The sequence below is a fragment of the Aythya fuligula genome, chromosome 1 (assembly GCF_009819795.1).
Source record: "Aythya fuligula isolate bAytFul2 chromosome 1, bAytFul2.pri, whole genome shotgun sequence".
NCBI classification, from domain to species: domain Eukaryota; kingdom Metazoa; phylum Chordata; class Aves; order Anseriformes; family Anatidae; genus Aythya; species Aythya fuligula.
The window spans coordinates 182,428,956-182,444,546 of record NC_045559.1 but is presented as its reverse complement, the minus strand read 5'-3'; the positions used below and the strand labels follow the sequence as shown (position 1 = coordinate 182,444,546).

At 33.8% G+C, this 15,591-nt stretch overlaps 1 protein-coding gene across 2 annotated transcripts in view; it reads left to right on the top strand.

Annotated features, from left to right (window-relative positions):
* Positions 1–15,591, top strand: part of NBEA (neurobeachin) — a 514,417-nt gene that overhangs the window by 407,253 nt on the left and 91,573 nt on the right. For both annotated transcript variants that reach the window (XM_032190243.1, XM_032190252.1), the window contains exons 42-44: positions 3,957–4,074; positions 5,827–5,929; positions 11,585–11,700. In XM_032190243.1, coding sequence (XP_032046134.1) covers positions 3,957–4,074; positions 5,827–5,929; positions 11,585–11,700 — 337 coding nt within the window. The remainder of the gene's footprint in view (positions 1–3,956; positions 4,075–5,826; positions 5,930–11,584; positions 11,701–15,591) is intronic.

The window sequence follows — 15,591 nt, the reverse complement described above, 5'->3', positions numbered from 1 at the left end:
TGGTATTTCTCATGTTCTGGTTAGTGTAATACTTCAAAATTCAGCTGTTAGTTAACAGTGTTAACTTGTGCTGTTAGAGTCACAGTTTTATTTTAACTGGAGTGCATCCTAGCAATATTTTATTCTCAATCTATTGTCTGGCCAGTGGACTTTTTATTATCTTTAAAATATACTAATATTTCTGCGTAAATTAGAGGTTTTTAAAAGGAGAAATAAGCTTTAAACCAAGTAATTACATCTTATATTATAAATGAAAATTTGCTCAATTCCAGTGTAGATGTGGTTGGTTGTTTTTCATTTCATTAAGAAGAGGTACCTATCTACAATTCTGTGCTTAATCATAAAGTTTGAGACATTAATGCATGATAGGACAAAAAATCTTCACAACTGTTTTTTAGGAGACAAAATCATAAAACTATCAAAACAAAGAGCACTGCCTTCAAATATAAACAACATCAAAATATTGGATAGAGCACACAAAAATTGTGGCTTCAGATAGCTGGGTAATAATTTCTATGCCTTTGGTAAACAAAGTGGATATTTCAATTTCTTTCTCAATAATGAAATACACAGTATATGTGGTTTGTAAGAAATATAAAATAGCCAGGCCCTCATATGTATGATATGAGAAAGCAAAATTATGTCCTAAATAATCCTGAAAAAAAAAAAAAAAAAAAAAGAAAAAAAAAAAGAGAGAGAGAGTACAATTCCCTTTAAAGGATTCAAATTCAAAAGAGGGTAATAACTTTATCACAGAATCATAGAATGGCCTAAGTTGGAAGGGACCTCAAAGCTCATCAAGCTCCTACCCCCCTGCCATAGGCAGGGATGCCACCCACTACCCACTAGATCAGGTTGCTAAGGGCCTCATCCAGCCTGGTCATAAACACCTCCAGGCATCTACAATCTCTCTGGGCAACCTGTTCCAGTGCCTCCCCACCCTCTGAGTGAAGAAATCTTTGTTTTTATAATAACAGGAAAGAATCCTGCAGACAGTTTCAAAAAACTTTAGGTCCTAATACCTAATAACAGAAGGATTAATGCATCATGTGAATGTAGGGTTAGATTAATGTTTTGGAAGATGACAAAAATGGTAGTGTATCTTTGACAGGAAAATACAACAAAATTACTGAAATAAAGTAAATGATTTGTTATCAATATGATAATCTTATATTTGTAGGACTAAGAGACAGTTAAGAAGAGTGTAATTGAGGACAATAATTGAATTATAGCCTCCCTCCTTTCCTCTGATTTCCTACCCTTTCTACTGCTTTAGGCTCAACTGGAATGCTATCTTAAGTCATTCATTTGAGGGGATGGGGGCAGGGATGGGTTGTGTGTGTGTGTAAATGTACATCTATGAAGTTATGGTTGTTTTATACTTGTACAGAAGAGAAAGAACAGAAAGGCAATCAGTGTATGATCAGCATATAACATGTTGATAGTGTTGATCTATAATAACTTAGCTCTGGTTCATATCAAGACATTGTAAATGTATTATTGTGAATGGTGTAGAATGTTAATATAAAGGAAGTAGTCAGTATTACATGTTTTTTTTTTTTTTTTTTGTTTTTTTTTTTTTTTTTTTTCTCCTTAGAAAATAGTAGGATAACTAGGAACAATTTTGAAATAAAAAGTGTATTCCTCAAACAGGTTGTCTTGTCAAGGAGATAATTCTTTGGCAAATCTGCTGCTGCTATAGATCTGGTTACAGTTATGTACATTTCAGACTCCTCTATGAGAGACTGTTCTCATCACTTAGTCTTTTGAAACTTAAGTGTTTTCCTCCCTATTTCCTATTAGTATCTTAAGAGAGATTGTACTAACAAAAATTATGTATCATCAGCAGAATACATACGAAGAAGGATGTACTCTCTTTATACTTGTACTTAATCATCTGAATTTCACATACACAGTTGCAGCTGTATCCCATATCTGATCTCAGTGAAAGACTGAAAGAAATTTTGGTTTATTTAGCTTGTCAAAGAGAAAGCTAAACAGTAACTAGAGATCAGTCTGTAATCACCTACACAAGGAAAAGATATCTAATTTTAGGGTTCTCTTTAATCTCATAGACAAAGGTGTCATGAAATCCAGTGGCTAGAAGCTGAACTCAATAAAGTTTAAAGTGAAAATGATGTTCAGAGTTTTAACATGAAGGTTAATTTCCCATTGCAAGAATTTAGCATATGATGTAGTAATACAACAGCTAGCCCATGACTGCATGGAGGGAGCATATAGTCTCTTTCGTGCATCTCAGGACCTCCAAAGAAATCAAGCTCCTTCCTTTCAAGGCTTTGTTTAGTTAGTTTGGAGAGCTGAGGTGAATGGAAGAGCTCACACAATATAGCTCCAAGTCTTCTTATGTAGACAGTACAGGGGGCTCACCATGTTCCTCTCACTAGCTTCTGTCTAAGACAGAACAAACATTTGAATACTTTTCAGTGTGCCAAAGCATATTTGGTTTGTTGCCATTGTTACTATCATCTCTGAAATAGACTCATCATGGTTTTGAGAAAAAAGCTGTGGAGGACAAAATTTTGATAAATATCCATGGATCTCTTTTAATGTAATATGTACAAACTTAAATTAGCTTTTTCATTTATGAAGATGTTACCAACTTGAAGATACATCAGTGAAAAACTGATGGAATACAAATTCTATGGCCTCATGAAAGCACGAAAGATAAGTGACTGCAGCAACATATGGTCTCCCTAACATCTCCCTGTTCAGAAGCTGGGGGGAGGTCATGGTTACAGAAAGTAAAGGCCTCAAATGAATGACTAAAGCACTGCAAGCTGGTATGCTAAAAGTTTCTGTGCACATAATGGAGAACAGAGAAATTAAATCCAGTCAAACCTTCCTGTTGCCTTTCCCTTTAGTGACAGTGTCCACTGTATTTCTTTATTTTACCAGGAATTTTACTCTTAACTGCAACCTAGGGGAATGCACAGTCTACAGAACCTGGGAAATGCAATTGGGTGGAGTGCTGGGGGGGCCCCCCTCCAAAAATTAGTACTCATAGGAAGAAGTGTGTCAGGATCTCAGGTGTCTGCAAAGCCCACCTGAGCAGAAGTGGAGGGCTAAATGCAGCCTTCTAGATGATGGGGGAAGATTTGTTTTACACCAGATACTGCTGCTGTAATGATGAGTCACAGATGAGGTTAATAAAGGTGATACCTAATTAAATTGTGTATTTTTGTCTGTTTTCCTGGACATCCAGAACAGCGAAGAAGGAGTGAAAAATAATTTGAATGTTTTAATATCTAATACTGGATCAGTACATTCAGTTAAGAAACTGACAAACTGCAAAAGCAATGCTGATTTTTAATTATTTTGTTTTAAAATACTTTCACATTTAGTTAAAATGCAAAAATACAAAATTGTTTAGTTTTCTTCATGGCTTGGGATATCAAATGTACTTAGTTTTAGAAACATTACTTCTTTGACATATTGTTCTAGCTATTTTCTGTATTTATTAATGGAATATAGAGAGTTCTAACTTATGAGTCTGGAATGGATATCAGTAGCAGGATATATTGTTTTGGTTGTACTTAGCACAAGCTAACCTTAGAAGTAAGTTTGTTACCCAGTATATAACTGACAACTCTATCATGTGCACTGTTAGAAGAAAAGACAGCTAAGCATAATTGCAACTGTGTCCATTATCCTGTGCTTGCTAGTAAAGTTTGGTGTTTTTTTGAGGAAAAAAGTTAATGTGACTCAGGAGGAATACATCTTAGGAGTATCAGGTTATTGCTCTTCCTGATATTTTTCTAACAGCTATGCCTCATTGCATTTTTAAGACCTTTCAAGTTCATATTTTACCTTATGGTTTTTAAGTTATAAAGAAATACAGTTAACTTACTTGTACTTTGCTGATGGGCACAACTTAACTGTGTTTATTGTCATGAAAAACTTCTGCCAATAACTGTCACCCTTTAATTTCTTTAAAGGTCCTTGCCTATACAGAAGGCCTTCATGGAAAATGGATGTTCAGCGAGATTCGGGCTGTTTTTTCAAGACGTTATCTTCTCCAAAACACAGCTTTGGAAGTGTTTATGGCAAACAGAAGTATGTCTTTATTTTGTTGCATAAGAAAGTTCCAGTTGGTATTTTGCATAGCATTAATCTCAGAATTTAAACTCTGTACATCCTTTGGTAAAGTGGTTATTATGTTTTTGTTCAATTGTGTATATCATGTTATAATCAATCACATAAATCAATCTCACTGTTTTCTGTGCAGCAGTAAGATGTATTTATAAAGGCAGATCATTGTGATGGATAAATTCTTCAAATGTTTAATAGGATATTAAACATTTTCCTTTGCTTTTCCTATCTGCCCCCTTTCCTAATTTTTTTAATAAATATTTTAGTGTAACATCTACAAGCACAGAAGTTTTTCAAAAAAAAAACAAACAAAAAAAACACCACCAACAACAAAAAAACGCATTTGAGTAAATGGTTAATTTTTAACTGCTTATTTAATTAGCAATTATGTTTTTTAAATTAGGAATTAAATTTTGATATTCAATTTTAAATTTCCACTATTATTAATTAGCATAAAAATCCATTAAAAAAAATGTAGCTTACATAAATGCATATATTTCAAATGATATGAGTTCCTTACTCAGAGCCCAGACTACTGTGAAGGGTATTTACAGTATCTCCTCCAGACTTTCATCTTAGGCACAACTCAGAGAAACCAAGTTAGGACTATAAGGTCTCTTAAATTGTCAGAGAGGAGAAATAGGTGTCAGCTGGGCAGCTTACAGAAGATGGATAGAAATAAAGGGGATAGTTTCCCATGTATAGGAGATAAATACCATAACTGTCCTGTATGCTTACCTGAAGGTATAGTCCATGAGCTCATGAATTGGCACTACTCTTTTGTGGTTTTGTTGCCACATGGGATTTCCTGGTGTTAGTGAGGCTTTCTTAATCATACATACCTATGTGGATGTTACATAGGTTCATTACAGGTTTGTTCTTCATTTATGCCTGTCTACATGAAATGTAGTGTTTCTTGCCCACCAGAGATCTCACTTTCTCAGCTCTTGGTTCACAGCTGGTGATAAGTGGCATTAATTCATTTTTTCCTATAAGTGGAGTCTCCCAGATATGTCCATTAGAATTTACACATGTAATGGCTTTCTTTGTTGAAATTTAGTACAGCTAGTATATTATAATGTTTTCTAACAGATGCCATTGAGTAAAAGAAAAAAAAATATCCAAATTACAATGTTCTGCTAGTGTCCTGGGAAGGAAATTTCCTTTTCTAATTAAAACTGAATTAAAATAAAAAGGACCAGATCAGTAAATGTATCCACTCAGTTTTGTGTATGAAAATATGCTACTTAAAATTAGAGTTGAGTGGTTGGTGAGGTGAGTCAGTAGTCTTTTGCCCTGAAGAACTTTGATGTAAGCTTTTACATCAACTGGAGAGGGAATTAAACTATTTCTGGTTCTATGTGTTTTAATGCACCAAATACTATGCAAACTATTGAATGGCTTCCCAGCCTGATAAGAGATTATATGGGCTAAGTTATAGATAAGCTAAGTTATAGATAAGCTATAGTTCCTCTGAGGTATACCTCAATCAGGCCTTATGCAAACCATGGAGAATTAGTAAAAGATGTTAACCAGCTAATGCTATAGGTATGGTGTATGCCTGGAGTATCTGTTCTAACTTGAACACCCAAGAGGATAAAAGTGGGACTGACTTCTCTTCCCAAATAAAATCCAAAAAGTGTTTTAATACCTGGTGGTGACGATAAAGAATTCTGAAGATGGTTTACTACTCTGTATTCTCTCTTTTTCATTTAGCTTCTGTTATGTTTAATTTTCCTGACCAAGCAACAGTGAAAAAAGTCGTGTACAGCTTACCACGTGTTGGAGTAGGAACCAGCTATGGTTTGCCACAAGCCAGGTAATTTTATTAAAATAACTTGTAAATTCTATGATTATTATACTATATACATTATATTATTATATGGGTCAATACTAAAACATTATTCCTGTCAAGAAACTCTAGGTTTTCCATTTTGTTAGGGTAGTTTGAGAAATAATACCCTTTACTTAATGTATGGCCTGTTATTGTAGAATAGAAGTAAAAATATTCTAAATTATATTTTGTGATCTTTAAAGGAAATAAGCACCTTCCAAGTGGACCAAACCTTCAAAGTCTAGTTTTCAGTCAGGTTTTATAACTGTATGCAATAATGATCATCCTTGCTGTGGCTGGAATGCAAGATATGGAAGTAAACTTGACCAGGCTTTGTGTTTACTAAATAAAAAATATTTTTGTTTACATAACTTCTCACTGGCCATTTATATGAATGTATATGCATTTTACTTCATTGCTTATCAGTAATGCTCATCAAAACCTACTTTGCACTTTCCAAATTACTTCCATTCATTAGAATGATTATTCCTCTGTTTCCAAAATTATGGATGATCTATATTTTTAGAAGACCAACCAAGATTCAGTTCTAGAGGTTTTCACATACTATGGACAACTACAGTCATTATTTATTCTCTCATCAATATCAAATCAACCTATGGTCAGAGATGAGGCTGGTAATTGTCAGATCCTGTGCTATAAAAGTATTCGTATTTCACTGATGGAGAAAATGGTATTTATGTGTACTTGACTGAGGTGGGGTGAAATTTCCTGCTGCCTTATTTTTATTTATTTGTTTAGTAATGTCTGTTTAGACAGTAAAACTGTTCTTGAGAGTGAATCACCAGAAGTGATGTTTCCATTTTTTTTTTTTTTTTTTTAGATTCAGTTTGAATTTCTATTCAAAATCAAAGAAAAATAAATATAAGAGAGAGGACAGACAAGAAATTCACATAATATGGTGCCTTGGGTTCAGATCTCTGTTTGGCTTGATTTGGCCAGAAGCCGATGACTTAATCATCAGTGTGTTGTCTGGGATGTGTCTTTCTCTTTCTTTAAGTCATTTTCTACAAACTAAAAATTCATATTGTCTCCCAGTGCAGAATGTGGAAATACTCTGTAATGTCAAAGCGTCTGTAGGATTGGAGAACTATTTCTTTCCCAGCTGAACATCATTCCTTGTCATGAGCTTAAGAGACTCATGATGCCTAAGGCTTGATCTCCTGAATGTGCTGAAATCTTTAGGCAAACTGCCAAGGTTCTTAAGTTTTCGCTGAGATCAAGGAAGTTAAGGCATCTCTTTGGAAGGTGCATCTTGTTAATATTCGCATTGCTCTTCCAAAAACTCAGATTACAGGAATTGTTGTCTGTAAATGGGAAATAATAGCATTCTTTTCTGAAATAAATAAAAATAAATAAAAGCCACATGTTCCAGAACAAACAATATGCAAATTTCTCAATCAGAATTTCATATTTATAGTGACATTTTTTAACTTTTGAAATTCATATGCTTTGTGCATTATTCACTGAATAATTGTCTGAAAAAGTTTGTTGATATATAATTATTGAGAAAAGTTTCATCTTCAATATTATATGCAATTATTTCCATATTTTTTGATTAAGGTTCAATTAGAATCAAAAACGGGCTTGTTAGCCTTCAGAATAAATCTGGCATATGGTAGTGAAGCTGTTCTACTTTCTTGTTTTTGTGTAATTGCTCTGTGATTTATGCACCATAAAGACCCTTTAATCATGGTTTTTCTTTTATTTCTGTCTACATACCCTTCAGTAGTATTGCAGTGGAGTAATTGAGGAAAAATGTGGCTCAATAACTGCTCTGTAGTTAATATTTTGTTGATGTTAGAATATAGTTTCCCTTCCCATGAATAAGTTGGCTCCAGAATGTTAGCAAGAATTTTTTAAAGTTATGTTTATTTGTATCATAAACAGATATGATGCTGAGTAGCCAGCATCTACACAGGGAGCTGCTACACTGAGTAAATTGTTATCATATGTTATGCCCAATTTTTTAGATTAACTTGAAAAATTTTAACTTTAAAATATTTTATCTAAAACAAATCTTTCTAGTAGTTTTGGTTAATTCCTTAGTTTTAATTTAATAATATTTTTATCCAAATTTAATTACATTGTCATAAAGAAATGCAATTCAAGATGGAAATAATCTGAAAGAGTTAAAGGGTTTTAATTAAGTACATGGACTTTAAGTGCATTTCTATTTTTATGGAGAAATTGTGTGATTAACAAAGATGGAAGGAAAAAAATATTTGTGATCTTCTAATATAGGGGAATACAAGAGAAATCTTTTAATACAGAGGAATGAAAGTAGGCAAACTGGTATCTTCTCAAGACTGTTAGAGAGCAGCTGTTTTGAGTAATTCTCCAGTTTGCATCTGCTGGCTTTCCCTATTTTTGTCTCTCTAATGCTTTTATTCAACAAAGCATTCAAGACTATACTTAGAGTTATAAAGTAATTATATCCTTAAAATCAGTCACATGTTGAAGTGTTTGGTCTTGTTTGGTGATCAAATTTATCTATCCTCCATATATTCAATTTCATTGTTCCTAAATATGTTGCATTGATTGTAGTTTTTGATGTTGTCATATCAATTGGGCAGACAGTATTTATTTGACTTTTATTTATTTCTTTAGGTAAAGTAATATCTTCAGTTTTACAACACTATTATCAGACCACTTTGTAGGGTTTTAATGACTCAGGTGTAATTTACTGAAGCAATTTTATAGAGGGTAATGTCACAGCCTAGAAAACAAGTGTGAGCTGCTTGTGATTTTGGAAGCATACAGGGATCAAATAATTGGTAAAAGATACAGTTACATTATCATACTTCACCATTAAACAAGCGCTAGCACCTGAGTCTGAATTTTGGTGGGCTGTTAATGTGTTAGGTAAACAATAGCTTTAGTTATTAAAGCTGAGAAATACAAATGATGAAGGAAAACATGTAATTTGGCTGATGTTGTAGCTATTGACATCATTTCATCACTGTCACTAAAACATAAAACCCCTTCCAGAGTTTTGATTGAACGCAAATACAGATGAATGTCTTACCAGAAGCCTGTGATTTTTCCCAAGCCTTTTATTTTTTCAGTATAGGAGCAACATAACACAAAACATCATGCAGATGCTATATTTTTGATAAGATTCTTTGTATGAAGTTGTAGATAAGTTAAAAGTGATTGTGAAAGGGGGTGGGTCAAGCTCCATGTGTAGAACAAGCCTTCCCTCAAAATTTCATTAAGCATTTAGTAAAAATATTTAAGGCATATAAAACTTGGAAAATTCTGCAGTTTCCATTTAGAGTAAGTACTTCACAGTTCCCAAGAAGCAAAGGAAGCACACACATTTGTGCATCTTCATATTTCTGAGGGCATATTGAAACAGAGAAATGGTTCTATCAAAGTTGGGTGGATTTAGCAAAACATAAAACAGTGGGTCTGCCTTTGTCAACTGAAACAAGCAGGTTGTGGAACCAATTTATTGTGCATATTTTTTTCTAGTCTCTTCTGAAATAGTTTCAAGTTTTTCAAATACCTTAGGTAAAAAACAAATGAGGAACCTTTTTAGTATATTTTGATTTTATGTAGAATTCAATTAAATCAGGCTTTCAAATGCAAAGTCATTTGACAGTTCCTAGATTTTTTTCAGTCTCTTGGGTGAAGTCTAAAAGCATCTACTAAGTTGTACTGATGTGTACGTTTGTTTTGTTATGAGAGGAACAAAAAGTCTATGACAGAAATGCTTTATAAATTTAATTATCTCTGTAGTATTTTTATTTTCTGCATTTATTAATATGTGTGTAGCATTAGTCATAGTTTACTGGGAAAAATACAACTTTGAGGCTTCCACTGTAAAACTAATCGTAATTCTATAAAATGCAATATAATGTATGCCTGCATTCAGATATTTGTTAACAGAAATTGTTCACAAGAAGCATAATAGAAACAATGTTTTGTTTTGTTTTGTTTTTTAAAAATTACTGTCTCCTGTGTACTAGTAAAGTTTATGTACTGCTGACATCTTAAAATCTGCTGTAAAATAGGTGGCAAGACCTTATGCACTGCAGTTTAGGGTAAATATAAAGAAGGAAAAAAAAAAAAAGAAGTGTAGATAGACTCACATGGTCATTTTTGTATGCCCAATTTGTAAGAGTAAGCATAGCAGTCACTGACATTGACATTGACAATTCAGACATATGATTGTGATAACTAGTCGTTCCAATAACTTTTATCTGGAAGTAGGGTATAATGCATGTATGCATATATATAAGTAGGTGGTCCACGTTTTTGTAATCAATGCCTGGTTTGACACCTTGTATATGACTTTTTTTTTAGGAAAATACTCAGCATTCAGTCTTGAAATAGTACGCTTAGTATGTCTAGTGGGCATCTGAAAGCTGGTATCACCAGCATGGGGTGAAAGCATTAGGTGTACCCAGTTACTCATGGTAAGATTATATATATACACACGCATATATATATGTATGTATATGTATATATGTGTATATATATATGGTGTGTGTGTATATATATATAATATAGATAGATAAAATTAATGAATAGGCTAAACTTCAGAAATCTTTTTTTTTAACAAGTATAAACATTTTTCTATTTTGATCAGTTTAAAATTGTATGTTTCTGTAAAAAAAAAAAGGTATCTGAGGAGATGAGTTTTTCCTCTTTCCAAATATTTTCATTGTCTCTTTTCAACAAATACAATTTTCTTTAGAAACAAGTTGTGAGCAGTTAAGCTATTTCTGCTTGTTGCAGATTTCTTTCTTTAGTGCATTAGTGACTGAATCCAGTTTCCTGTATTTTACTAATGAGGGACAGCATATATAATGGGTAATGTGGTGCATGGTATTTGGTTATAACACTGTTGTCAAATTATATCTGGAAGAGCTGCAGTTTTCTGCTTTTCTATTCCTTGGCACAGTAGTTATATTCTTTCTCCCTTGTACAATCATGTAATTTTTAGAAAATTTGTGGAAATATCTTAAACTTGTATTCCCTTTCCAAATTTAAATGAAATACAATTCTGGAGAAATTATCAGTTATTCTGGAGAGATAGGCAGATGGACATGTGAGCAGATAACTGAATAAAACTGGTTTCTTTCAGAAATCAGGCTATAAATAGAAATCTTGTAGATTACTGGGGTATAGGAGTGGATCATGGGTAGCTGGCCATGGAGAAGGAATACCACGTGGAGTAAGTATCTTCAACCCTTGCACTGGAAATATATGGCACTTTAATACCTATCACTCATCTTAATGAACTTATCTAAACATGTCCTTTTGAAACAGGGAAATGGTACTCCTCTTTTATTCCTGCTGGACAACACAGGCACCAGGAGGTCTGCAGTTCCTTTTATTTCCAGTCTTTTAACCAGATTCAGAACAAAATAAAACACAAAATATATTCTTCTGAATTATTACAATGCTGTAGTACTGGTAAAATAAAATAGAGATCTTAATTTTAGTAATTTCTCAAATACGGTTAATAGTATCTTCTTGACTTCATTAAATGAGATAAAAAAAAAAAAAAACTCTGAGAGAATCTGAAATTAATCACACTAATAATGTTGCCCTACGTCTTAACATTTAATGAGGCTCTTAAAATAATCATTCTTTAAATATATTTCCTAGGAGAATCTCACTGGCCACTCCCCGACAGCTTTATAAATCATCCAACATGACTCAGCGCTGGCAGAGACGAGAGATCTCTAACTTTGAATATTTGATGTTCCTCAATACTATAGCAGGTAAGGCTTCTGACTCTTTAATCCTTCATAATATGTTTATGTTTGTCAAAGTCTTAAGCACTGTGACTTGATAGAATACATTTATCCCTCTGGAATTCAGCTGCAGCTTTATGATAGATTCTGAAACACACGCATTAAATTTTATCAGAAAATGCACAACCTATCACTGAGACTTTAGATTCATGTATTGTTGTGGAGGCTGTTCCTTGCTCTCCTTCTGCCATTTCCTTTGCTGACAGCTTTGTCTGAAGCTTTATTAGAGTCAACAAACCATTGCCAGAGAGTGTCTGGAAATAATAATGGGAAAATGTAATTTTGCTACTTCATCATTCTCAGCAACAGCAACTAGACAGCAGAATAACAACAGTATTCTGCCTAGTACAGATGTCACCTGGATTGTGGTATGATTAGATTACAGCATCTTTTCTCATTTAGTTCTTTGAACTGAAATATAATATCAGATTAGGTATTTAAAATGAGAAATAACTGCCACAGACATCCATTCACTATTCGCAAAAGAAGAGTTTTCCTGGCAATTGTAATTAATTAAATATTTACAATGGATTTTCCTTTTCACCTTTCCCTTTTCTATGTATTAACTCCTGTGGTAATTTTAATTGTAAAAAGCAGAAATTTTCTATGCTATATACTAAGATTTCTAGGATGTTGTCTACTATCATGATTCCTGTCTCTAGCATGTATACTGCTTGTGAACCTGCCTACAGAGAGGCTTCGCCAGACATTTCACTCTAGTGAGCTTTGATTTAAAACCCAAATTAAATTCCACCAGACACCACTTTGTACTCCAAAACCAAAAAACTTTGTATCTTTACTTGGCCCTGACTTTTGTGCTTGAGGTTATCTTCAGGCCAGATATAAGACAAATGCAAGTGCAAAACCCAGATGTAGCACCAAAATGACCATTAGTCTGACCAGTGTGAGTCACTGCACTCTTCCCAGCAGGGCAGTGGCAGAATTCAGTAGCTGAATCTGTCAAAGATGCTTTCTTTGAACCTTCACACTTTTGCCTCTGTGCTTGTGTGGTAGTCATCTTCCCTGCATCCAGTCTCACAGATATTAATAAATGTGTCATCAGATTATCTCAGTGGGATACAGAAGTGCTGCCACTGAATGGGTAGAAATCTGAGGGCATGTTTACATTGGGCAGTGGAGCACAAAGCAAGAGTCCAGTCCCTGAAGCTACCAGAGACCTGGGCTGGAAAGTATGTATGGTGCAGTAGCATGCAGGCACACCAGCTTGGCTTCCGAGCATTATAGCTACAGTCACGCAGATCTCTGCCTAAGGAAGGAGTCCTGCTGAGCGTTTATTACCTCTGGCACAGGGCCACAAGAATGCTGCTATTCTGCTTCTGGACACTGGCCTGCATCCAGCTGCTCCATGTCTCTCACGCATCCGCTGCCCTTCTGGTTATGAGGAAATTCAGGCAGAGCCTCACAGGCTTCCCTGCCTAAATTTGGAGGGCTTACTGAAGAGCTGGGTAGTTAGTCTAAGTCCTCTCAGCCCTTTTCCAATACATTATTGACAAAATGTCCTTCACTTGTAATTTCCTTTTTATGTATTAATTTCTTCTGTAAGCAGTATGTCTAAACTCTTTAATGAGAGTAGACAAGAGCTGAGCCAATTTTTGATAAATTAGTTTTCATTTTTAATCAGTTTAAAAACTTGAAGGTCATTTATTTTTAGGTATATCACTAATATATCCAAACCTGGAAGGCATCCTTATGTCTAAATTCAATTACGAATTGCAGTGAAACTTTGCACCAAAGTGATACTTTGCACCAAAGTATCAATCCCATCAGAGTATCCCAGAAGTCTCAAGAAAAATATTTTTTTGACCTGTTCCTTGATATAGAGCTGCTAGACAGGCTTTATAGCCAAACACCTAGATGCTAACGTAGGCAAGTTTCTCTTAATGTCATCTAGTGTTCACTTAAATTCACCTGCTTTACAAAAGGATAGCCTTCCATTTGCATTCCAGGTTCCCAAGGTTTGGAGGATTACCAACTCATTTTCCTCTTTTTGTCTTTGAATTTGTATTGTATTTGGAAAAGCTTACAGCAGCTTTATCAGTATCTTAGTAGTGTCTCACGATGTCTCTCTACTTTCTGGCAGATTTTTTGGTATCATTCTATTATTGTAAATCTCTTTTGGTCATGTAATCTCATTGTTCTTTGTATAAACTCACTTGCTCATTTCAACAACATTATTTACCATCTCTATCAAGTCTTTCAGCAAGACAAGATCAAACTCAATTTTAAATTTTGGTGAAGACTGTATTTTCTGAAAGAGGTAAAAGAATCTCTAGAAGAAAGTCGTCCCAGATCTTTAACCCCATTTTTAATTGACTGACTTATTTTGCAAAATTGTTCTTTTTGATGACATTTTGAGCTCACATGGATTAACTTTGTGCATTCTAAAAGAGAGTTAATATGCTGATTTAAAAATTTTTAGAAGTGGACAAAATTTGTTAAATAGCAATCAATAACATCAGCTATGACTAATATGCTAATATCAGCTATGACTAGTGTGTATGTTAGAGTGGTCTTCAATGCAAAGAGCTTGAAAGAAAGCATAATTGCAATGATATATTATGTGCTTTTAATTTCAGCTTTTTCTTTTTTTTTTTTCTTTTTTTTTTTTTTTTTTTAAAGGTTTGAGACTATGAACATAGAAAAATAGTTATCAGTTGCTAGCATTATAACATCTGATGCATAGAATCTCCTGAGGTTTTGTTTGAAAGTCAGAACAAAACTTACCGTTGGTAGCTGGCCCTCCTGCCAGCTACACACACGCAGACAAAAACTTTCTGAAAACAACATAAGAGAATTAATTCTGTCTGCAATTCTACACATGTCAGTAAACTTCTTATTCCAGTTTGGAATACAACCTACAATTTTTGAAGTTCTGACAAAAGCAAAAAGGAAAAAAAAAAATCAAAAGTCATTTTAATTATCCTTGTATTAGAAACATTGGAACTGTTAACTGTCCAGATACATCTGTGTTACACAGAAGCAAATTTCTGTGTATGAACTAGACACCACCTTTGGCAACCAGAAGAAAATACAATATTTTATATTTCATACACAAACATGAGATATTGAATATGACATCCTTTTCCAAGAAAAGAGATGATGTATTGTTTCTTTCTTGTTTTGGAAATCCAATTTCCAAGTACACTTTTAATTATACTCATTTGTAGTGAGATCCCATACTAAAGATTTCTTCAAAATCTTTTAGGTCTTTTAGGTCAGAGGTTGGACTTGATTATCTTGAGGTCTCTTCCAACCTAGAAATTCTGTGATTCTGTGAAAAGTTACAACTTCTTTACTGATAATTGTGTAGACAGTGATGGCCTAGTTTTGGACTCTTTGTTTAAACAAAATATTCATGTTTAACAATATCATTGATTTTAGCTATTGAGAAATATGTGTACCAATTTTTCTTAATCATGTTATCATTTAGGTTTCTTTTGGTATATTCAGCATATCTGAACCATAACCTAGTCACTTAAGGAAAGTGGATGTTTGCCACTTGAGAAATGTGGATTATTTGCTGCTAAGTGACAAATAGGTCCCTTTATCATTTTTCTTCTCTTCCATATAAGTAGAGGTTCACTAACAAAGGTATTTAGTACACTTTTTGCTAATTTCTTGTATTTTCCTTTCTTCTTACGATGGTACTTCATTAGCCTCTAACTGTTTTTAAAACAATCAAAAGTCAATCGTGATTATTATAGGTTGGAGTAGATGATCTTAGAGGACTTTTCCATCCTAAATGATTCTATGATTCCATGTTTTCAAAACTATTGTCTTCTTTCAACCTGTTTCACTGGCCCTCTAGCCACCTATTTTCTCATCTCCCTATTATGT